This window comes from Delphinus delphis, chromosome 6 (assembly GCF_949987515.2).
Source record: "Delphinus delphis chromosome 6, mDelDel1.2, whole genome shotgun sequence".
NCBI classification, from domain to species: domain Eukaryota; kingdom Metazoa; phylum Chordata; class Mammalia; order Artiodactyla; family Delphinidae; genus Delphinus; species Delphinus delphis.
This window is the reverse complement of record NC_082688.1, coordinates 80,981,501-81,001,891: the sequence shown is the minus strand read 5'-3', so window position 1 is coordinate 81,001,891 and position 20,391 is coordinate 80,981,501. Positions and strand designations below refer to the sequence as shown.

The 20,391-nt window shown below is 56.0% G+C and overlaps 2 protein-coding genes across 2 annotated transcripts in view; one reads left to right on the top strand and one right to left on the bottom strand.

The window, feature by feature from the left end:
* The first annotated feature begins 234 nt into the window (after window positions 1-234).
* On the top strand, window positions 235-1,016 carry ENHO (energy homeostasis associated). The gene has a single exon (XM_060013493.1). It carries the CDS (start codon window positions 377-379, stop codon window positions 605-607), a length of 231 nt encoding a protein of 76 aa, XP_059869476.1. The 5' UTR covers window positions 235-376; the 3' UTR covers window positions 608-1,016.
* A 70-nt stretch (window positions 1,017-1,086) lies between these two features.
* DNAI1 (dynein axonemal intermediate chain 1) overlaps window positions 1,087-20,391 on the bottom strand; it is a 45,764-nt gene continuing 26,459 nt past the window's right edge. Inside the window, exons 13-20 of the mRNA XM_060015355.1 lie at window positions 13,915-14,162; window positions 9,424-9,513; window positions 9,207-9,294; window positions 8,539-8,618; window positions 7,214-7,362; window positions 7,009-7,108; window positions 4,375-4,560; window positions 1,087-1,410 (exon numbers count right to left, since the gene is read on the bottom strand). Coding sequence (XP_059871338.1) covers window positions 1,312-1,410; window positions 4,375-4,560; window positions 7,009-7,108; window positions 7,214-7,362; window positions 8,539-8,618; window positions 9,207-9,294; window positions 9,424-9,513; window positions 13,915-14,162 — 1,040 coding nt within the window. The 3' untranslated portion in view covers window positions 1,087-1,311. The remainder of the gene's footprint in view (window positions 1,411-4,374; window positions 4,561-7,008; window positions 7,109-7,213; window positions 7,363-8,538; window positions 8,619-9,206; window positions 9,295-9,423; window positions 9,514-13,914; window positions 14,163-20,391) is intronic.

Sequence of the window (20,391 nt, the reverse complement as noted above, 5' to 3'; positions counted from 1 at the left end):
AGGAGAATGAGTTATAGGCTGCCTAATGCAGCTTCCCCACAGTAGCCACACCCCCATCCAGGTGCCCAGAGCCAGGTGTTGGCTCTGCGGGGTACTGAGGCCTGCTGGGAGGCCAGAGGTGTGGGAGCGGGCTGTCTTCCCTACGCCTCTCCTCCTAGGCCTAACCCCACCCCTTCCTCCTCACCACCCTTTGCCTTTGCTCTGTACCCCCCACAGGCTGAGAACTGCAGGCGGACGTCTTCACTGTCCGGGAATCATTGAGTGTGTGGACAGGACAGCCTCCTTGGAAGGCCGGGTGTACCGGAGTTCCGCCTCGGCATGGGCCTTGCCATTGAGGCAGCTTCTCAGTCTGTGCTTGTCTGAGGTGCTGCCCGTCATGGGGGCAGCCATCTCCCAGGGGGCCCTCATCGCCATCATCTGCAACGGCCTCGTAGGCTTCTTGCTGTTGCTGCTCTGGGTCATTCTCTGCTGGGCCTGCCACTCCCGTTCTGCCAACATCGACTCCCTCTCCGAATCCAGTCCCAACTCCAGCCCTGGCCCCTGTCCCGAGAAGGCGCCCCCGCCCCAGAAGCTCAGCCATGAAGGCAGCTACCTGCTGCAGCCCTGAAGGCCCCTGGCCTAGCCCGGAGTCTGGGACTTAAGTCCACCCCACTTGGAACCTGGAATCGGGATCCCAGGGTCCAGCCAGCCTGGGGTCCAGAACTCAGAGTCCAGCCTGTCTGGAGTTGGACCCAGCAGCCCAGAGTCTGGTCGGCCTGGCTCCAAGAGGGGCTCTGCTGGCCCTCGGTAGACAGGCCTGGGGTGGGGGATTCATGAGTTGGTGCTAGGGCCAGGGCCATCTGGACTTTGCTCCATCCCAGTGGTCGGGGCTGGGTCCACCGCCCCCTAGGCCAAGCGCCTCCAGGCCCTCGAGGTTGGGGAATCAATCCATGGCAATAATGGGAGGGTGTCCAGGCTGGGCCCCTTCTCTGGTCCTCCTACTGTTTGCTGGATAATAAATGAAACTATGGCTCTACCCTGAGATTTTCTCCTCTTCCTGGGGGCCTTGCTGTAGCAAAATGAAAGGTTGTGGGTGGGCTTCCAGACACAAGTTTATTTGCACAGAGAAGGAGCGGGTAATGGTGGTTGAGGGCCAAGTCCTGGGGTGAGGTGCTGGGACCAGGGCTGGAGCAGGGTGCTAAGGGCAGGTGCTGGGACCTGATCAGGGGTGTGGTCACACACATACTGGGTGCTAAGCCTGGGCTGGGGTACCAGGGTCAGGTGCTACAAGTACGGGGTTCAAGACATGGGCCAGGCCCTGGGGCCAGGCCCTCAGGTCTTAGGTTTTACTTCCCTCACCAGGTTCAGCAGTTTGTCCAGTTTTGCGATCTCCACAGCTGGACCCTTCTGCACTTCCTGGCCCTTCTTTTCCTGGTGAGAAGGGAAGTACACATGGGGGAGGAATGGTGAGGGATGGGCCACCTCTCTCTACTTCCCAGCACCACCTCCTGTGCCCAGCTTAGGCAGCTGTGCCACGCCTCTCTCCTGCCCAATTAGATTCCGGACCCCTGCCTGCCGCCCCCAACCCCTGCAAGGATCCTTCCCCATCCCAGGTTGAGTGGCAGGGGCCCAGCTGAGGCCTGCAAGAGACATCCAGCTGTGTTTCTGATCCTCCGATCAACGTAGGATCCTTATGCTGGGAGGAGTGGGGGAAGCCAGGAAGAGCTGTAGCCCAGGGCCTCTACCTGTTGGGAGCATCCTTCCCACAGGAAGGTCCCTGGCTGAGTCCTAACGCGGAGCTAAGAGGTGTGTGTTTGTGGAGGGAAAAGAGTGTGGACAAAGCCACAGGTGCCCTCACCTAGTACTGTTACCTAGCACTTTCAGGTCAGGTTGGGAGTGGGGTACCGTTTGGGGCCAGGCCCGCTGTGTCAGACATACCCAGGGTGGGGGCAGGTGTCAGGAGACCCAGGAGGGCTGATGGGATATCCCGTGTGATTCCAGATGTCCTTGGCTGGGACTGTCCCTCAGAAGGGCGGGTCCTGAATTTATGACCCCTCACCCCTGCCTACAGGCCACTCTAATCCTTTAGCTGGTAAGCTGGGCCCTGAGAAGAAGAGAGCTGGGACACTGGGGTATGTGTCACTCAGGCCCTGAGAGCTCCCTGGCAGACCAGCACCAGTGCCATCCTCCCTTCTGTCCAGGCGGTGGGGTGTGGGCTAGGCTGGGGCAGCTGCCATTTCCTGCCTTCCCTTTGTGCCCGGGCCCCCACCCTCTCAGCCACCTGTGCCCACTGCTCACTGGCACCTGCCCCAGCCTTGCCTGCTGAGGGCCCAGCGTGGATCTGGCCCGGGCTGTGAGGTGGGAGGAGAATGCAGGGCCAGCAGGCCCCTTCCTGGCCCCATCTTGCCTGCTGCCACCCTGTGGAACTCAGATTTCCTCCTGGTGTGACCCCTGCGCCTGTTCCCAAATCTGTCTCCCCCTCCCCGTGCGGCCCAGTGCCTTTGCCACTCCCCGGCTCACCTGTGCATTCCTGAGGCAGAGGACAAAGATGTCTTTTTCTCTCTCACCCCCCTCTCCCTCCCAAGTTAACCTCACGTTCTCTTGCCCTCACCTCACCTCCTGGGAGTCAGGAGATCTGGCTTTTAGTTCCAGCTTTGTCATTAACTCCCTATATGACTTTGGGCAAGTTCTGCCCAAACTGTTTCTATCTATACTGCAGTTGGGGAAAGTAGGCCTTGACCTTTGACAAGTTGGGCTCTGACACCAATCCTGGGAAGCTCCTGGGGCTGGGAAGTCGGGCCTCTGTGGCCAAGCCCTCTTGGGAAGATCAGGGAGACTGCAGCCTGCAGAGAGGGGCGGTAGGGATGCCCAGAGGACTTCCTTTGGCCCGAATCACTTGGCTGCTGGTAGAGTCAGGTGGCGATTTCACAGGAACTGCCAATCCACCCAAGAACTAGCCCCCAGCTATCACCTGCCCAGGTCCTCTGATTCCCAGGTACCCGTGTCCTCAGGTCCTCAGAGATATAGATGCTGAGCATTGCTCTGAGAGGAGCTGGGACTGTGGGAGATCCTTCCATCCCTGGGTCAAAGTGGGCAGGGCAGGCCCCCACCCAGATCTACTGCCTTCAAGGTGTGATGGTCATACCCCAGCCCCAAGGGGTCACCACCATCCCTCCCACAGTGCTGTCCAGCTCTCCTAGCTCAAGCCTGGGTTTCTCTCCTCACTAAATTAAGAGCAGATTTTATCTGTTCCACAAATTATACTGCCTTCTTCCCCCTCCTTGAGGCCAGCTAGCTGGGCTTAGCAGAGTTTTAGACCACACCCAACCCCCCCCCCCGCCCCCCATCCTATCCCATCCCATCCCACCCCCAGCCCACCACGGCCTCTGGGCCACAGCTGCAGGCACTCAGCAGCCTTCTGAGTATTTATAGCCAAGTTCACCCCTTCCCCCAGCTGGCTACAATTACAGGCCGGGCCAAACTCCCAGCCCTTGCCTCCCTGGCCCTGGTGGGGAATAGGCCAGGCTGGCGCGAGAGGGTTAGTGCGGTGGCCCCTGCCTTGGTAGGCAGCAGTTGAAAGAGACAGGCCCCTGCTCTTGCCTCAAACTGCAAGTAAATGCCTCAAACTGCAACCAGGGGGTACAGTCATCAGGGCAACATGGCCCAGCTCCGGCCCAGCTCTGATGCTGGCCCAGAACCTGGCAGGAAGCAAATTCCATTTTCTCTCCTAGCGCCCAAATGGACAGGACTGGGCTCTAGGTTTTTGGACACTGGATTTTTAAGTTGGACCTCTGGGCGCTGGATTCTAAGGCCTGGGTTCTTAAGTCTGAATTGGGACTCTGAGAGCTAGACTTCGAGGTCATGGCTCTGGGCTTGGTGGCCTGTATTCAGGGCCCTTGGGCTCTGGGCAGGGCCTCCGGACGATTAGAGATTCCAGAAAGGAACCAGAGCTCAAAAGGAGGACTGCCTAGCTGCTGACCTAGTTACCCTCCTCATGGCTCATTTCCTACTTCCCGTGTGGACCCGGAGCTCCCAGTTCAGAAGCCCTGTGCGAGCCCAGCCAATGAAGCAGAAACTAAGCCTCACGCCCCTACCTGCATGACACCAAACAAGCCAATGATGCCCGTGTGCTTCCCCCAGGCTTTGGGTCCTCATAGTCACCTGCTTACCTGATGTCTCCACCTGGGGGCCCCACAGGAACTCAGATTCAGCATGTCAGAACTGATCTGTCTCCTGCTTCCCCTGTGCTCCTCACTTGGGCAATGACACCACCCTTACCCTGGGCCCCCAAAGCCAGAAACCTGGGGGCCACCCCCTGGCTCCTCCCCTTTCTCTCAACCCCCTGCCATCCTGGAGACTTTCTCTCACGGCAGCCCAAACTCCCCAAAACCGTACCTTCGGCATCTTGCGCAAATTGGGTGAGAGCTTGAGGCAGGTGACGTTCCCACGATCATCGCCCACAATGATGATGGGGTGGATGGGGTTGAACTGCACATGAGTGAGCTTGTTCTTCTTTCGGGCCACCACAGGCTGGTTGCATATGGCCTCGTACTTGTTGATGGACAAGTCAAACACGTGGGTCTGTGAAGAGGTGGGTGTCAGCACACTCGGGGAAATGAGACCCCTGTCGCCCACCTCAGAGTAACTGCCCCTGAACTTTCTGGGGAAAGTCGACAGAAGCCTAGGCAGTGTGAGAGGCAATTTGTGTCTCTGTTTTTCCTGTGGTTGAGGGAATGGGGATAAAACGTTCAGGAAAAAATTTAAGTCTATGCAGAATTAACAGTAAGAGCAGCTACCATTTATGGAGCACTTACTATGTACTAGACTCTGGGCAAGCGTGTCACATGGTTGCATCATCGAATTATAATCCTCACAGCCACTCTATAAGGTAGGTTCTGTTATTATCCCCATTTTATAAATGATGAGAAAGAGGCTCTTAAGGCTAACTTGCCAGTAAGTGGCAGAGCCAGGTTTTCTACCAACTAATATATGTCAGGTGTTCAGACAGTGCATGTCATAAAGGTGCTCAACAGGGACTTCCCTGGTGGCACAGGGGATAAGACTCCGCACTCCCGATGCCGGGGGCCCAGGTTTGATCCCTGGCCAGGGAACCAGATCCTACATGCATGCCACAACGAAGAGTTCGCATGCCACAAATAAGGAGCTGGCGAGCTGCAACTAAGGAGCCCGCCTGCCACAACTAAGACCGGGTGCAACCAAATAAATAAATATAAAATAAAATAAAACTGTTTAAAAAAAAAACGGTGCTCAATAAATGTTTGATCTTATTTTTACCGCATCCTAAGTCTGAACCATTAGCAACTCTTGCCTAGACGACTGTGGCGGCATCCTAACTGGTCTTCCTGCTTCAGCTCTTGCCTTTCTATCATCCATCCTTCATGCAGCAGCCATACTTACCTTTAAAAAATCTAAAATCCTCCGATAGTCTCCCTGGGCACGCTACATAAAATCCAGATGTGCTTACTCTAGATTCTGCACTGTCTGCTCTCATCTCAGGCTCTCACCCCTTTGCCTACTAGACCCCAGCCACCCTACCTGCCTGTTTCTTAAACCCTTCCAGCTAATTCTCCCCTCAGGGCATTTGCACTAGCTGTTCCTCTGTCTGGAATGCATCCCCGCATCTTCACCTGGCTGGCTCTTTCTTGCGACTCAGCTCTCAGCTTGAATGTCTCCTCTTTAAAGAAGATTTCCCTGACCACTCTATCTAAGAGACCACCGAGTCCTTTTCTTTTACATCACTCTCTCTCGTTTTAAAGATATAACAGTGTTATGAAGATAGAACTCACATACTATAAAATTTACCCATTTAAAGTATACAATTCCTCTTTTTTAGTATATTCACAGTATGTAACCATCACCACAACCAATTTTAGGACATTTTCATCACCCCCAAAAGAACGCTTATACCTATTACCAGTCATTCCCCGTTTTCTCCCAACTCCTCTAGCCCTAGGTAACCACACATCTACTTTGTCCCTATAGATTTGCCTATTCTAGACCTATATAAATGGAAGCATACAATGTTTGGTCTTTTGTGACTGGCTTCTTAACCTAAGCATTTTTCAAGGTTCATTCATGATATAGCATGCATCAGTACTTCATTCCTTGTTATTACTGAATAATACTCCTCGTGGATATAGCACCTATTGTTTACCCATTCATCAGTTGACAGACATTTGGGTTGTTTCTACTTTTTGGCTGTTATGAATAATGCTGCTACAAACATGGGTGTACATACATCATCCTCTTTTAATCTCTGCCTAGCACTTAACTCTATTGGGGGTTTTGTTGTTGTTCCTTTTGTCTCTTTCCCTTCACTGGAACGTAAGTTCTGTGACAGCAGGAACCTGAATCACCAGGCCCTGGCCTGGAGCTGGGAACCACAGCTGACCCTTGGTTACGCATTTGTTCAGCAAATAGATGACTGACTCGAGGGTGATGCGTTAATCACTATATTCTTTTCTGGTAGGTGCTTCTCAGTGTATATCAAAGTCCAAAAGGAAAATGTACTGCAGAAGAATTTTCTCACAAACTGTTTCTGAACTTTCACCAACTCTCATTGCGGCATAGAGCCCCTTCCATCTCCCCTTCTCAGACTCAGCTTGCACACTCCCAGGGATGGGGACCTTGTTGGCTTTCAGACACTATTTCCGTCACAGATCAACTCTGGCTGAGAAGTTTTTCCTTACATCAGGTTGGCACCTGCCACCCTGCAGCTCCCTCCCCAGGGCCCTCAGAGAGGATAACTGCTCCTCATGGCACCTTAACCCCCAGAGTGCTCTCTCCTTCAAGGTGAACAGCCCCACTCTCTCCTCCAGGCCTCATGGGATGAATGATCCTTCTTTTGACAGGGCCCTGGGTGGCCTGGCCCTTGAGGACACACAGTCCTTATGTTCTGCCTTCCCCCACCTGACCTGGGCATGGCGTGGGCTCTCCAGGAGGGAGACCTTGAGACAGCTCATCCTACCTTCAGTAGGGGGTCAGCTGGGTCAGGAAGGGGGCACTCACCTTCCCATTGGTGGTGACTGCTGCAAACACAGTGGAAGAGTATGGGGCCCAGGCCACGTCGCCCACGGCTGAATTTAGGTCATAGATGAACATCGGGGTCCTGCAGTGGGGAGGGGTGGAAAGCTCAGGGCACAGAGGGCTTACGGTGCCAGAGCTCCGCCGGCCCCAGCCCAGGGTGGTGCCTGAGGGAGGGCAGGCCCCTCACTTGATGGTGTGGTCCCAGATCTTCACGGTCCAGTCGGAGCTGCAGGACATGAAGACCTTGGTGTGGTAGGGGTTCCAGGACACAGCATCCACTGCCATGCTGTGGGCGTCATAGGTGCTGAGGAACTGGCTGGAGTAGGATTTGGAGCACTGGGGTGAGGGCGGGGAAGCGGGGTTCAGGAGTGAGAGAGGCCAGCAGCCACCACTTCCCTGGGGGCCCTAAAGGGTCAGGCCCTGAGATTCCTCTTCTGTCCTCGCCCCACATCACTGTCACAGCTGAGCTGGGACCAAGCTCTCGGCTGCATTTCTCACCCTCAAAGCAACCAGAGAGAAAGGAGGGGCTTAAGGGGCTGGGCAGGGGAGTCCTCCTGGAGGGTGAGGGAAGTCTGCCCAGAGGATTCCAGGTCTGGCAGAAAAGGCCTTCCCTCCCTGAACCCAGGCAGAGCAGGTGTAAGGGGCCCTGGGGGAGGTGTGGTGTCTCGCCTGTGTCCAGACCAAGGCCTGTGGACGGGCAGACAGAGCTCTGGATCCACCTGCACGGACAGAAGCCTTGCAGCAGTGATAAACATCCCACCTTGCCCAGGTGAGAGCAGGTACAGAGCCTGGAGCAAGTCCCAATCTCACGATTTCTCATTCGGTTTCTTGCCCTGACCAGCAGGCCCCTCACACCCTCCCTCCAGGAGACTGAGTGGCCAACTAGCCTCTTCCTCTCTCCCGCACGGCCACTGGGAAGGGGGTGGGGGTGGGGACCTCTTTTACATTCAGACCAGCTCTGCCTGGGCCTCAGGGGCTCCCGGAGGCGGCCTGTAATTAACATTCTGAGTCTCAGAGCCTAAGAAAAGCTTGCGGCGGAGCTATTTCTGGGTGGATGAAGGTTCAGAAGGATGTTCACCTACTAACACTGAGACTTGGCAGAAACTGGCCCTGAAGTTCCATCCCGCTGCCGGCTGGGATGAACCCGGTATTCAGAGATAAATTTTCTTGTTCCCTGGCCTTGGAAGCTCAGCTCAAGTTCAGATCTCCTCCAGGAAGTCTCCCCAGAATGTTCCAAGCCCCCCAACCTCCACTCCCAGGAAGGGAGCAGGACCCAGAGGGAAGGATGCTGGGCTGGGCCAAAGTCACCCTCTAGATTCTCCATCCCCTTTCCTGCACTCGGCCACTCTTCCCGCCACCCAAGCAGGTCAAGAAATGCATTCTCTTCCCGCAAGAAGCCTTCCAGAACTGATGAGCCCTAAGATCTGTCCGAATAGGCTCTGTTGAGAAGGATAAGCTCCCAGGTCTAGGAGGCCCTGTAAGGAGCTGGCATTGAGGGCAGTGCTGCCTCACCTTGTAGATTTTCCCCTCCTCTGTGCCCACTAGGAACAGGTAGTCGATCTCTTTGTGGAAGTCAAAGGCAGTGCCACAGCCTTGGGAGAAGAGGGAACAGTTTTAGGCCAGTTCTGGGAGGGAGGCTCCCAGCACCTCCTCTACCCAGGATGGCCTGAGCCCAGGTGCTTGTGAGGGACGGCTGGGGCCAGCCAGGCAAACAGAAACTGGGTCTCTGGCCTGCAGCTTGTCCCGGGCAGTTGGGACTCTGCAAACGGGCCAGGGCTTCTGCAGACAGGAATGGGGCCTGGATAAACAAGGCAGGGATTGAGTTAAACAGGGTCAGGGTCAGGGTAAACAGGGACAGGGTCTGCAAACAGGGATATGGTCTGTGCAAACAGGGTTCTAGTCTGCATAAACAGGGGAGGAATTGAGTAAACAGGGAGAGGATCTGGGCAAACAGGGACCTGATCTGCATAAACAGGGCTGGATCTGCATAACAGCACCCAATCTGCATAAACAGGGAGGGTCTGCAAATGGCCAAGGGCTGGGTGCACTGGGCCAGGCTTTCTCATTACCTCCGGTCAGGCACAAGTGGAGGCACGGTGCGGCAGAAAGAGGGAGGACCAGACACCTCATGGGCTGGGGGGACGTGGCAAGGCGTGGATGTGAGGGGCTGGGGCTCTTACCCACTGTGTGTATCTGCAAGCCCTCGAGACCCTCGGTCGTGCTGTCCTCCACCTTCAGCTTGATGACATCTGTGTGAACCAGCTCGCTCTGCAGTCACACAGGGAGGGGGAAGCACATGGGTGGGGCTGGACCGGCAAGGTTGGGGGTCCCTCTGTCATTCATCTCCCCCCACTCCCTCTCTCCACCCCGGCATGACCCTTTCTGGGAAACAGGCACCTTCATGAGCGTCCAAGACACGATCCTGCCATCAGATGATACAGAGAAGAAGTTAAGGTTGTGGTCCATGTCATCCTTCTGCCACTTGACCTGAAACATCCCAAACTGTGAGCTCTAGGGTGTTGGGTTAGGGCCCCTCAAGAACCCGTCTGAGGTCCAGAAGCCAGTTCTGGGAGCCCATATCTCAGAATCCCCTGATTTCCCCGCCCTCCCTCCTTCCACTCATTTCTCTCTCCCTGAGCATCCTGAGGCAGCAGGCCAGTCGGGGCACTGCCCAGTGTCCGGGCTCAGCACTGGAGATGCCCGGTTCCTCCCTGGGTTGAGTTTTAGGAGCCCAGTTGTAAGAAGGCAGTGGCTCTGGGTTTGACCTCCTTACAGAGCCTGGGAAGGACAGAGCCCATCAACCAGCTTCCTCATTTATAAAACAGGAGCCATGATAGCACGGGCTTGTTGTAAGGAATAAATGAAACAATGAGTGTGAAGCCCTTAGGCCAGAACATTGCAAATATGAAGTGTTCAATAAATATTATTAGCTGACATCCTCAGTATTACCATCATGCTAGGAATCAGGGTGGCAAGGCTCTCGGGAGGCTTTTTCCTGCTTCCTTGGGCAGTGGGGAGGAACAGCCTCCCTCCACCACCCTCCCCATCCAGGCTTGGCCTTCTCTAGGCGGCTCTCTTCTGTTCCCAACTTCACTTCACCACTAGCCCCTGCTTCCAGAATCTTGCTCCCAGATCTCAGATGTGAGCTGCATTTCTCCATCTGCAAATTGGGGTTAATAATCCTGCCCCACCCATCTTCTCTGGGCTGGAAGCAAACATATGCGAAAGTGTTTGGGAGACAGAGCTGTCGTCTTATGAAGATGACACGCTTGAGGCTCAAGTTTCTGTTGCCAGATGTGGAGGCCTGGCCAAGCCACGTCCGGGAGAGCTGGGGCAGGGCTGGGTGCCCAGATCTTCCCACCCTCCAGTTCCTTCCAGGCCTCCTGTGCTGGGGCCACTGTCCCTTCCCCCTGTCACAAGCAGAGGCCCAGTGAGGGAGGACAGGAACCCAGGGTTGCTGCCTGTAACCACAGTTGCCACCTGGCCCTTGAGGGGTGTGTGTAGCGGGGAGGGGATTGCTCTTCTGGGGCCACGCCCCAGGCCTGACTGGTCAGAGCTGCAGGAGGGCAGACCCAGTCCCGCCTGGGTCTGTCTGGGCAGGCTGCTCTTTTGTGCGTTCACTGGGGGGCCTAGAACACCACAGAGCTTGTGAGGCACAAGTCAGAGCAGCCCTGATGCTGAGACCGTTTCCTCTTCTGTGTAAAGGCAGTCCCTTTAAAGGGGGGAGGGGACAGGGGGTGTCAAAGGCCAGGCTGTAAGAGGCGCGAGGGAGCTGCCAAGGGAAGTGTTTAATGAGCGGCGCCAGCGTGCACGGAAATTGTATTTCACACCCCACTTAGCAGCCTGATGCCCAGCTGGGGGGTGGTGTGTGTGTGTATATGCAATGAGCCATGTACGTGTGTGTGTGCGTGTGTGTGTGCAAGTCACACACGTGCTCCTGGGGTCCAGGTGGGAGGGTAGGAATAAAGAGGGCCAAGAGGGGGCAGGTGGAAGTGGGGTTAAGACAATACATGAATGCCCAGGAAGCAGGTGGTAGGGAGGAGACGGAGGCCTGTTTCACCAATTCCTTCTCTTTTGCCTTATCTGATTAGGGCAGGCATGTTTGACCCCAGGGGTCTGCTCATATCCTTCCTGCCCTCTTCCCTTCCCCCGTGTAGCACAGAATATACACACACACACACACACCCTGCAGAGTGTCGTGGTTGAGGCTTCACAGCGGGGCCTGAACAGGGCTGCACTCTCCTTCGGACAGACGGTTCTCTCCCTGGCTCCAAAACCTTCCATGGCTCCCCGCTGCCAACGGAACAAAGTCCGTCTGCCCCCAGCCTGGCATCTGAGATCTAAAACAACCTATCTCGTTCCTCCCAAGACACAGTCCCGTTGAGAAGGACTTAGACTCTGATGTCTCTGACGCCTCATTCGTCAGCCTGGCTCTTCTTCAAGCTCCAGGATATACAGTCAACTGCCGGTAGGACATCTCCTCCTCTGGCTTCTTATATTAACTTCCGGCCAGAAATCCACGGATTTCCTACTGGGTCCCCCAAGCCGGAGTCCCAGGCACCGTCACCAATTTTTCCTTTTCCCCATATCCAATCAGTCGTTTCCTGTTCATGATTTGACTGCCTCGACAGCTCTCAACCCTACCTCCTCATTTTTATCTCCACTGCCCCTGTTGTAGCTCAGGCTTCAAGATCTCTCATGCCGTGGCCAGAGGACATCTCCGAGACACTACCTGACTGTGGGACTTCTCTGCCCCAAACCCTCTGATGGTTGGGCACTCTCGTCTTATTCATACATCGGGCTTCTGTACTGACACTTCATGTGAGACCACTAACATGCAAAGTCCAAGCTTCCTACTTGCTAGAGAAGCACACTCACGACTGAGCTCAGGAGTCCCTGACGCTGAGCTCCACGCGGTGTGTTGTTGCCCAGCAGGCCCCTCTGCTTGCCCGTGTCTTTCCGGTGCACGCGTGACCCCTTTGTACCCTTCTTCATCTAACGAATACTCCCTCATTCTTCACGATTCAGCTTAGGTGTTCCTTCCTTTAGGAAGATCTCCCTGGCCCTCTGGCCCCTGGTCCCTATCCCAGACAATCTGGACAATCCTCAGCGCCCCCATGAGCCTTCCTTAGCACACTCCGTATCCTGCTCAGCTGTGGCTGCCGTATCCAGACACCAAGCCCTGAGCATCCTCAGCTCCCAGAGGAGAGAACAGGCAGGAGTTGATGAATGAATGGATGAATGAGGAGGCAGGGAGGGAATGAGAGCGAAAGAAGAGAACAGGAAGTCATTAAAGGAGTGAGAGGCAGGCCCCTCCCATGTCGCAAGCCCTGATTCCAGCCAAGAACTCTGAGTCTTCGGTTTTGCAAAGGCAGCAGCCCTGTTTTCCTGACAGGATGGTGGGAGAACAGAAGGCCACCCCATCCAGTGTCCCTGGCAGCCGCCCAGTGAAGGAGAACCTGTGTCTCCTGCACACCCTACTTCTCTCTCCAACCTGCGACTTGATTCAGAGAACAGAGCAGAGTGGGAGTAGGGTAGTTGGCCTTGGCCCCTCGCCCTCTCCTGGGCTTGAGGAGGATAGTCAGGCCACCCGGAGATGCTCCGTGCTTGGCCCTGGGCTGTCTGCCCGTGCTGGGAAAGCCGGGCCGGGGCTGGTGCTGGTTCTGTTTGATCAAAGCGAGTCTTTTCTCCTCGCCCTGGGCTTTAAAGTCTCTGCAGACACCCTCCCCGTGTCTGGAGACTTCTGCGGGCCTGGACGCGATGAATGGGGAGGTGGGCTTTTCAGAGGAGAGAACTCCTGAGGCTGCAAGTCGGGCTCCTGCTTTGGTCGAGAACTGTGGGGAGGGTGTTTAGGGGGAGGGGGTGCCCCAGCTCTGGGTAAAGGATGAAGCTGAGAGGCCACCATATCCCCTGTGCCTGAACAGCCCTCCCTCTGCTCAGGCCTGTCTGGGAGCTGAGAGCCAGTGCCTGGGGTGCCCACATGACTCAGGAAGCTCAGGGCCAGACAGGCAGGGGTGCAGAGCCCGCCTGCAGACCCTGTCAGGGCAAGGGGGAGAGGAAGGTGAGAAGACAGATCCCAGCACTGCCTGAGGAGCCCAGAGGCCTTGGGCAACTTGAGGCAGAAATCTATGCTTAGACTCTCCCAGGCCTGCCCATGGGGTGAGGGTACACAGCCTCAGAAGGAGGGGGACCTTTGGAACACAGTGAGGAAGGGCCTGCAAAGCCAGAGCTAAGAGACTCTGAGAATGAAACTGTGAAATCCACTCCCAGCGCAATAAGATGGGAGACGCAGAGTCAGGGTGAAATCTAGCCCTAGTGACTAGGTAATGGTCCCATTCTATGCCTGACTGGAGAAGATGGGTGTTACACAGAAGCCTCAGGGACAGACATCACCTACCAGGCCTTACAGCCCCACCAAGAAGGCAGAGAACAGGCAGTGCCTACTGCTATCTGGGAGTTCCCCAAATCTAGCCCAGATGGCAGAAGAGAGCCCCTGTGGGGAGCTGAGGAAGATCATAGACCCTTGGAGCCCTTGACACACTCAGCAGAGGCCCATCAGGCCCTGGGGGCTTCCCACCACGGGCTCTGAGTCACTGACCACTACTTCTAAGAGATCCGAGATCCTTAGCAGACAGATGGGCCCTGCTTGATGGGAGCTCTGAGGCAGCGGACCCCAGCTCTTACCACAAACCGTCTTGCCTCCTGATGCCTCGCCTGTGCCCTTCTCTGCCCCTTCTCACACCCAGCTCCTTGGACTCTAAGCTAGTAGCTGTCATCCCCATGCCCTTGCCTGTGGCCCTCTCCTCCCCAAGGCCCCTCGTCCGGTGGCTCCCAGGCCCACACGCTACTCAGTCCCACCCACTTCTCCCACCCTGGTCCAAGGCTGACCTGCCACACGGGGTCTGTGTGCTTGCCAGACTTGGCTGAGCTGCGAAAGGAGGGCTGGGAGTAGGGCTTCTTGAGGTTGTAAATGGCCACGTTGCCGTCGTAGTGGCCCACGACCACTAGGTGGGGGTGGTCCACGTGCACGTCCAGGCACAGGATGCCGCTCTCGCTGCTGAAGGTGTATTCGGGGAAGCTGGGGTTCTTCATGCTATAGAAGAGCAGCATGCCCCGGCTCTGCTTCCTGAAGTCATCTGGCCCAGGGAAGAGGGCGGCGGTGATTGGACAGTCCCTGCTGGGGAAGCCCCGGCCCCTCCCTCACAGGGTGGACAAGCCCTGCCCAGTCCTGCCTCTGACAGAGAGCGTGGGAGACCTCTCGGGGCTTCATCTTCTCTGTCCGTGAGACAGAATCATGCGACTTGACCCACCCCCTTCTCAGGGTTCACGAGAGGATCCAACAGATAAGGTGACCAGGCATATCTGAGGGACGGACATTCTCTTTAGTCTCCCTGGGGTACAGGAAAGGGGGGGGCTGCAGGCTCAAAGAGTTGTTAAGTGAAGAATGTGGGTGGGCTTGGGAAGGAGCAGTATCCTCAGAGAGGGTCCAGATGCCCAGCCCATCTCCTGCCCTTAGGTGCTGGGATAATGGCCATGTACCCCTCGTCCCCAGCCAGCGACAGGGGTTCAGTCTGGACTAACACGGAATTGCCTGTAGGAGTCCCACACTAGCCACCTGTGGGCATCTTCCCAGACCCTCTGGTCCCACAGTCCCCAGCTGCAGCCTGAGCCCTAGCTCTAAGCATGCTCCCAGATTCGAAAGGTCCCAGGCCAGCCCGTCAGGCTTCCATAGGCCACAGTGCTATCCCTCTGGCCTGGGCGCAGCCTTCGGTGATCAACAGTGGACCGCTCAGCAGACGTCCTCCTCCCGGCCCGCCCCATGGCAAGGGAACGCCTCCCACACTCCTTCATGCTCCACGCACTTGGCGCCCATCCTGATAATGCAGTCACTGGATGGAATACAGTCCCAGCCATCCATTCCCGCCCTCCCGCCACCAGCCCAGGACCCTTCCCAAGCTCAGAAGAGCCAGAGCTGGAGAGGTGGAAGTCTAGAGCAGCCCCGTCTTGGGGGCCCTATGCTAAGGCAGCCTTTTAGCTCTGCCGGCCCCCCAGGGCTATCTCCTCTGCCCCTGGCCACTGCAGGCCTGGGCCCTCCTCCCAGAGTGGCCAGTCCTGAGGTGAGGAGCCCATGGGCGGGAAGGATAGGTAAGCAGCCCCAACTTGGTGAGTTTTTTGTGTGTGTGTGTGGTACGCGGGCCTCTCACTGTTGTGGCCTCTCCTGTTGCGGAGCACAGGCTCCGGACGCGCAGGCTCAGCGGCCATGGCTCACGGGCGCAGCCGCTCCGCGGCATGTGGGATCTTCCCAGACCGGGGCACGAACCTGTGTCCCCTGCATCGGCAGGCGGACTCTCAATCACTGCGCCACCAGGGAAGCCCTTGGTGAGTTTTGCTGAGTCATTCTCTCTGTCTTGTGTCTAAGACTGCCCCTTTCTTGAGGGAGCAGGTGACTGGGCTGGGCTCAGGGACAGTCTGGGCTGGGCTCCCTGGGCTCTGGGCGTGAGCCCAGCTATGACCAGGTCCCAGCTATCCTCACCCTGGGCACTCTGCAAGCACAGCGGATGCTTCCTGGGAGCCAGGGTTAGGGAGCAGGGAGCAGCCAGGAGCCAGGCTGGCCTTAGGTGGGCAGAGCTGGAAGCTGAGGCCAGCCGGCCTGCCCACCAGCGCAGCTGTCTGTGGGGGAGCCCACCTTCCCTTGCCGTGGCTAACTGTCACCAGCTCTGGGACTCCTGTCAGGAACCCCTCCCCTGATCAACTGCACGGGAGTCTTCCTGTGCAAGGAGGGGGCTGCCCCTGGAGTGGAAGGTACAAGGGTCCAGCCTGAGCCACGGGGAGGGCACGCAGTGGTTCAGGAAGGAAAATGCTTCTGCTCTGGGGAAAGTGAGGAAAGCCAGGTTGGGTCACCCTGTGCCCGGCACTATCTCAAAGACTGGCCTTGAGGTGGGGGATGGAAGCTGGCAGTACCTCACCGCGTAGGGCTCCAGGCTGGGCCCCAAGGGCTGACTCTTGAATTCAGGGAGAGATCTGCAGTTGGCTGAGGGGAGTGTCTTTCCCACCCAGACCACGAAGGGCTTGAACCGGGCAGTGTGACAGTCACTTGCCGTTCCTTTAATTCATGACCCAAATCCTGAGCACCTGATCTGGGCCTCCCCCTGGGCTGAGCCTGGCAGGGACAGACACACCCCACTGGAGACGTGGGCTTGCCCTCAGCAGCCCCTAGTGTGGTGACAGGGAGCCAGACCCCGTGGCTGAATGGGCAAGCCCTTGCTGGGTAATCAAAGTATTAAATGCCAGGCCAGAGGTGAGCTGTAGATGCCCTTGACATCCAATCTGGCCTTGATGCTGGGCAAGACTGACAGAATGGGAGTGGGCGGGCCAGAGGGCGAATGAAAGGCAGGGTGGCCGGGTGAGTGACGCTCAGGCTGAGTTCTCAGATGCTCTCCTTATGGCACCAAGGGGCAAAGGCAGGCATGACCTCACACTTGCTCTCACTGTGCCACGGTATCTGGCCCCTTGAGGGACAGCAGTGATGACTTTCTCTAGACAGGCTTCCAGCACTGTGTGCCCCTGCACTCACACACAGCCTTCATGACCAGTGGAACCAGGAAAGGAGGGTTGGAAACCCTAGGTCGGCTTAGTAACTCTGCAGTGAGGACATCTCTGACCCACTCACAGAACCACTGGGACTAGACACTGAACTATGGCCCCTGGATTTTATAGTTGGGTAAACTGAGGCCAGAGGGGAGAATGGTGTCCCCTAGTGCGTTAGACCCATTGCTTGGTGTTTGCCACACCCAATAGCCTGTTTATCGCTGCAGTTACTCTGCTCAGGGTAGTGGCACTAATCTGATCTTTACATGGAGGTGGAGAAAGGAGGAGAAGGGGGCACCAGACCTGTTGGGGTGGTGGGGCGACTGGCACAGCCAATCCTTCCAGAATCTTGGACTAGAGAATGAGTAAGGGCCAGGGCAGTCAGGCATGACGAGAGAAAACTTCTGGCAGAGAGAAGCGTGGATTTCACGAGGCAGGGACACAGAGAGCAACCAGCCACACTAAGGCCTGAGGTCCTGCCTGCGTTCCCAGGCCACGTGCATCCTGACAATAAGCCTCCTGTTCTTAACCTGGCCCTAGGGGTCTCTGCTATTTGCAACCAAACAAGCCCTCCTGACATAAAGATCACAGCTTCTCGGGACTTCCCTGGTGGCGCAGTGGTTAAGAATCTGCCTGCCAATGCAGGGGACACAGGTTCGATCCCTGGTCCGGGAAGATCCCACATGCCGGGGAGCAACTGAGCCCGTGCGCCACAACTACTGAACTACTGAGCCCACATGCTGCAACTACTGAAGCCCGTGCACCTAGAGGCTGTGCTCTGCAACAAGAGAGGCCACCGCAATGAGAAGCCCACGCACCGCAACGAAGACCCAATGCAGCCAAAAAAAAAAAAAAAAGATCACAGCTTCTAATCATGGCTAGACCATGCGTTTCCTGAATTCCAATTCCAGTTCAGGAAAGCAGAGAAAAATTCCCATTCGGCTGGGGCTTCCTCTCCACTCTGTCTTATTCTATGATCTTCTCATGCCCATCTCCAGCCCCCTATGAGACCTCACTGTTCCACTCTCTAAGTGTGCCCAGCGTGACATCACTGCCCTAACCTGCAACGGTGCCAGCATGATAGCATCATCTTGTCTTCTAGAAGTCCTAAAATGACATCACTACTCAGACCACCAATGGTCTCCACGTGATATCGTTGCTCAGGCTACCAGCAGTCCTAGTGACATCATCGCCCAGCCTGCCATCATTCCCAGTACGATGCCGCCAGCCAGGTCACCAGCAGTCCCAGTAAGACATTGGCATCAAGGTCACCTACAGCGCCTCAGTTCCCAGTGAGAGATAGAATCCTATCAGGCTCAAGGCTCACAGAGCCTTGGGCCCTGGGCCCTGGGGTACTTTGTCCTGAATCCCACAGACTACCTGGCTCCCCACAGCAGGACCGGAGGGCCCAGTGACACAGATGGGAGCCCCCCGACTCCACACTCCATTACATAAAGAGGCAGGAGCCCTGAAGTCTGGGGCCAGCGAAGGAATTCCAGGTTATTCTAGGCCATAGGACTTCAGAGAGTATGTGTGGCTGGGTGAAAGGGAAAGAGGAATAGAGGAAGGGAAAGGGAGAGAAAGACAGAGGGAGGGCGGAGGGGAGGTGGGGAGGAGAAACCACGTGGTGTGTGACTCCAAGACAGGGGGAGAGGGCCGCTGGCCTGGCCTTAGCTCCACTTTGCACTTTTGCCCTTCTCCAGGAAGTCTTCTAGACCACTCAGCCTCTCCTCTGTGAGTGCCCACCCTCCCCCCAGGAACTCCTCTACCTGTACCGCATTATTACAGGTGGCTGTGAGCAGGTGTTTTCCTTAGCCTGCCACCAAAGGATGGAGTGAGGGAGCATGCCCTGGCGTGGCCCAGCAGGCTTACTCTGTCCAGTGAGAGAGTTGCCTCCTGCTAACCCTGCTCTGCTGGATAATCTCTAAGGCCTCCCTGACTCTGACCTTCAATGATCCACGAGATTTGGGGGAGGAGAATCAACTCCCTAATAGAGCCTGATCTGGTGCTTCTCAGAAAGCCATGGTCTCAGGGGACGGGTGGCTTAATTCCACCATAGACCAAAGCTCTCACTGCCCTCAGCTCCCTCTGCCAGGGCCCTAGCAGAGTAGTGCCCAGTGAGTAGCATGGATGGATGCCTTCTTGGACTGGCAATCACAGCTCTACCCCTGCCCTACAAGGAAGAGCTCTAGATCACTCTGGAGAGTTCTGGCTGTCAGGAGAAGCCTGGGCTTCTGCTCAGGATTCGGGGATGGCAAGGCAGACAGAGGGCATGTTGGGGCATCTGGCTAAAGCCAGGTCCGTGGTCAGAGGGAAGTAGATGCCAAGCTGCAGAGACAACGATACCAAGACAGTGTCGGTCAGCAGGCCTCCTCCTCTCTTCCTGTGGCTCCCAAACGAACCCAGCCCAGAACTGACTCTAAGGCAGCAGCTGTTGAATGACTCCCTTTTTAAGGCATGAAAAAGGCGCTCGGAGGGGGCTGTGGTAGGCATAATAATGCCCCCCAAATGTCCATGTCCTAATCTCCGGAGCCCATAAATACGTTACTTTGCACAGAAAAAGGGATTTTGTAGATGTGATTAAATTAAAGACCTTGAGGTGGGGAGATTATCCTGGATTATCCGGGTGGACCCAGTGTAATCACAGGAGTCCTTATAAGGGAAGGAAAGAGGCAGGAGAGTCAGAGAAGGAGGTGTGACAACAGAAGCAGATATCGCAATGATGCAATTGCTAGCTGGAAGGAGGCCACAAGCCATGAAATATGGGCAGCCTCCAAACTGGGAAAGGCAGGGAAGTGGATGGTCCTGCTGACACCTGATTTTTGCTCAGCAAAACGCAGTTTAGATGTCTGACCTCCAGAACTGTAAGATAATAAATTTGTGTTGTTTTAAGCCATCATGTTCACAGTAATTTGTTACTTCAGCAGTAGGAAACTAATACAGTAGACTTTCAGGGAAGGTTGACCCAAACTCTACTTTTAGGAATCAGAGGGAGAGGCCACTCAGGATGGCTGTTCTCTTGCTCTCTGCGCATCCCCTGATCAACCAGTCCCTGCTTCACCTACACCTTACTCCCATGACCATCTAATTCTCTTAATCATAGGACTTAATCAGTAACTACCTACGTGCTTGCCCCCTGCCCCAGCTGCTGGTTTCCCTGGCGACTGATGAGCCAACCTGATGCCAATTCCCCCTATAAATGGTAGCCTCCTCCCCCAGCAGCAAGGATTGTGGCCATGTCCTGTGTGCAGTCTGCCATACACGGTGTGGGTGTTGCTCCAGGACATTTTGCTTCTGACTTGTAAGATTCCCTATCCAATAAGTTGCGGGTGTCCCTGTCACTTTCTCTGGGCTCCTTCTTTGGTCTCACAGCTGGGCGGTTACCAGGCTTGCAGGCCTGTGATGGTACCTTTTTCTGCGGTGGTTTGGAAGCAATCCCTCTAGAAGTCAGGGGGATAGAGGCAATGATCCCCAGCTCTTCTGATGATAAGAATGAAACCCTCCCTCAGTTTCCCACAGCCCAGCCCTGCCACCTTGGACTCCAGGAACAGATATGCCCCTTGGGTTAGGATTTTCAGTCTCCAAAGGCAGGGGACTGGCCCAAGGCTGCCCCCAAGAAAGTACATCAGTGCTAGAGTGTTCCAAACCTCCAGTGTGGACCACAGACCGTGGTGCCAGGCTGGATCCAGCCTTCCAGGTAGCTGGGCTTTTCCAAGAGCCCTCACCTGATTAGAAGTCATATTTAAACAGTGTGGGAAATAAGAGCACAGCCTTGGA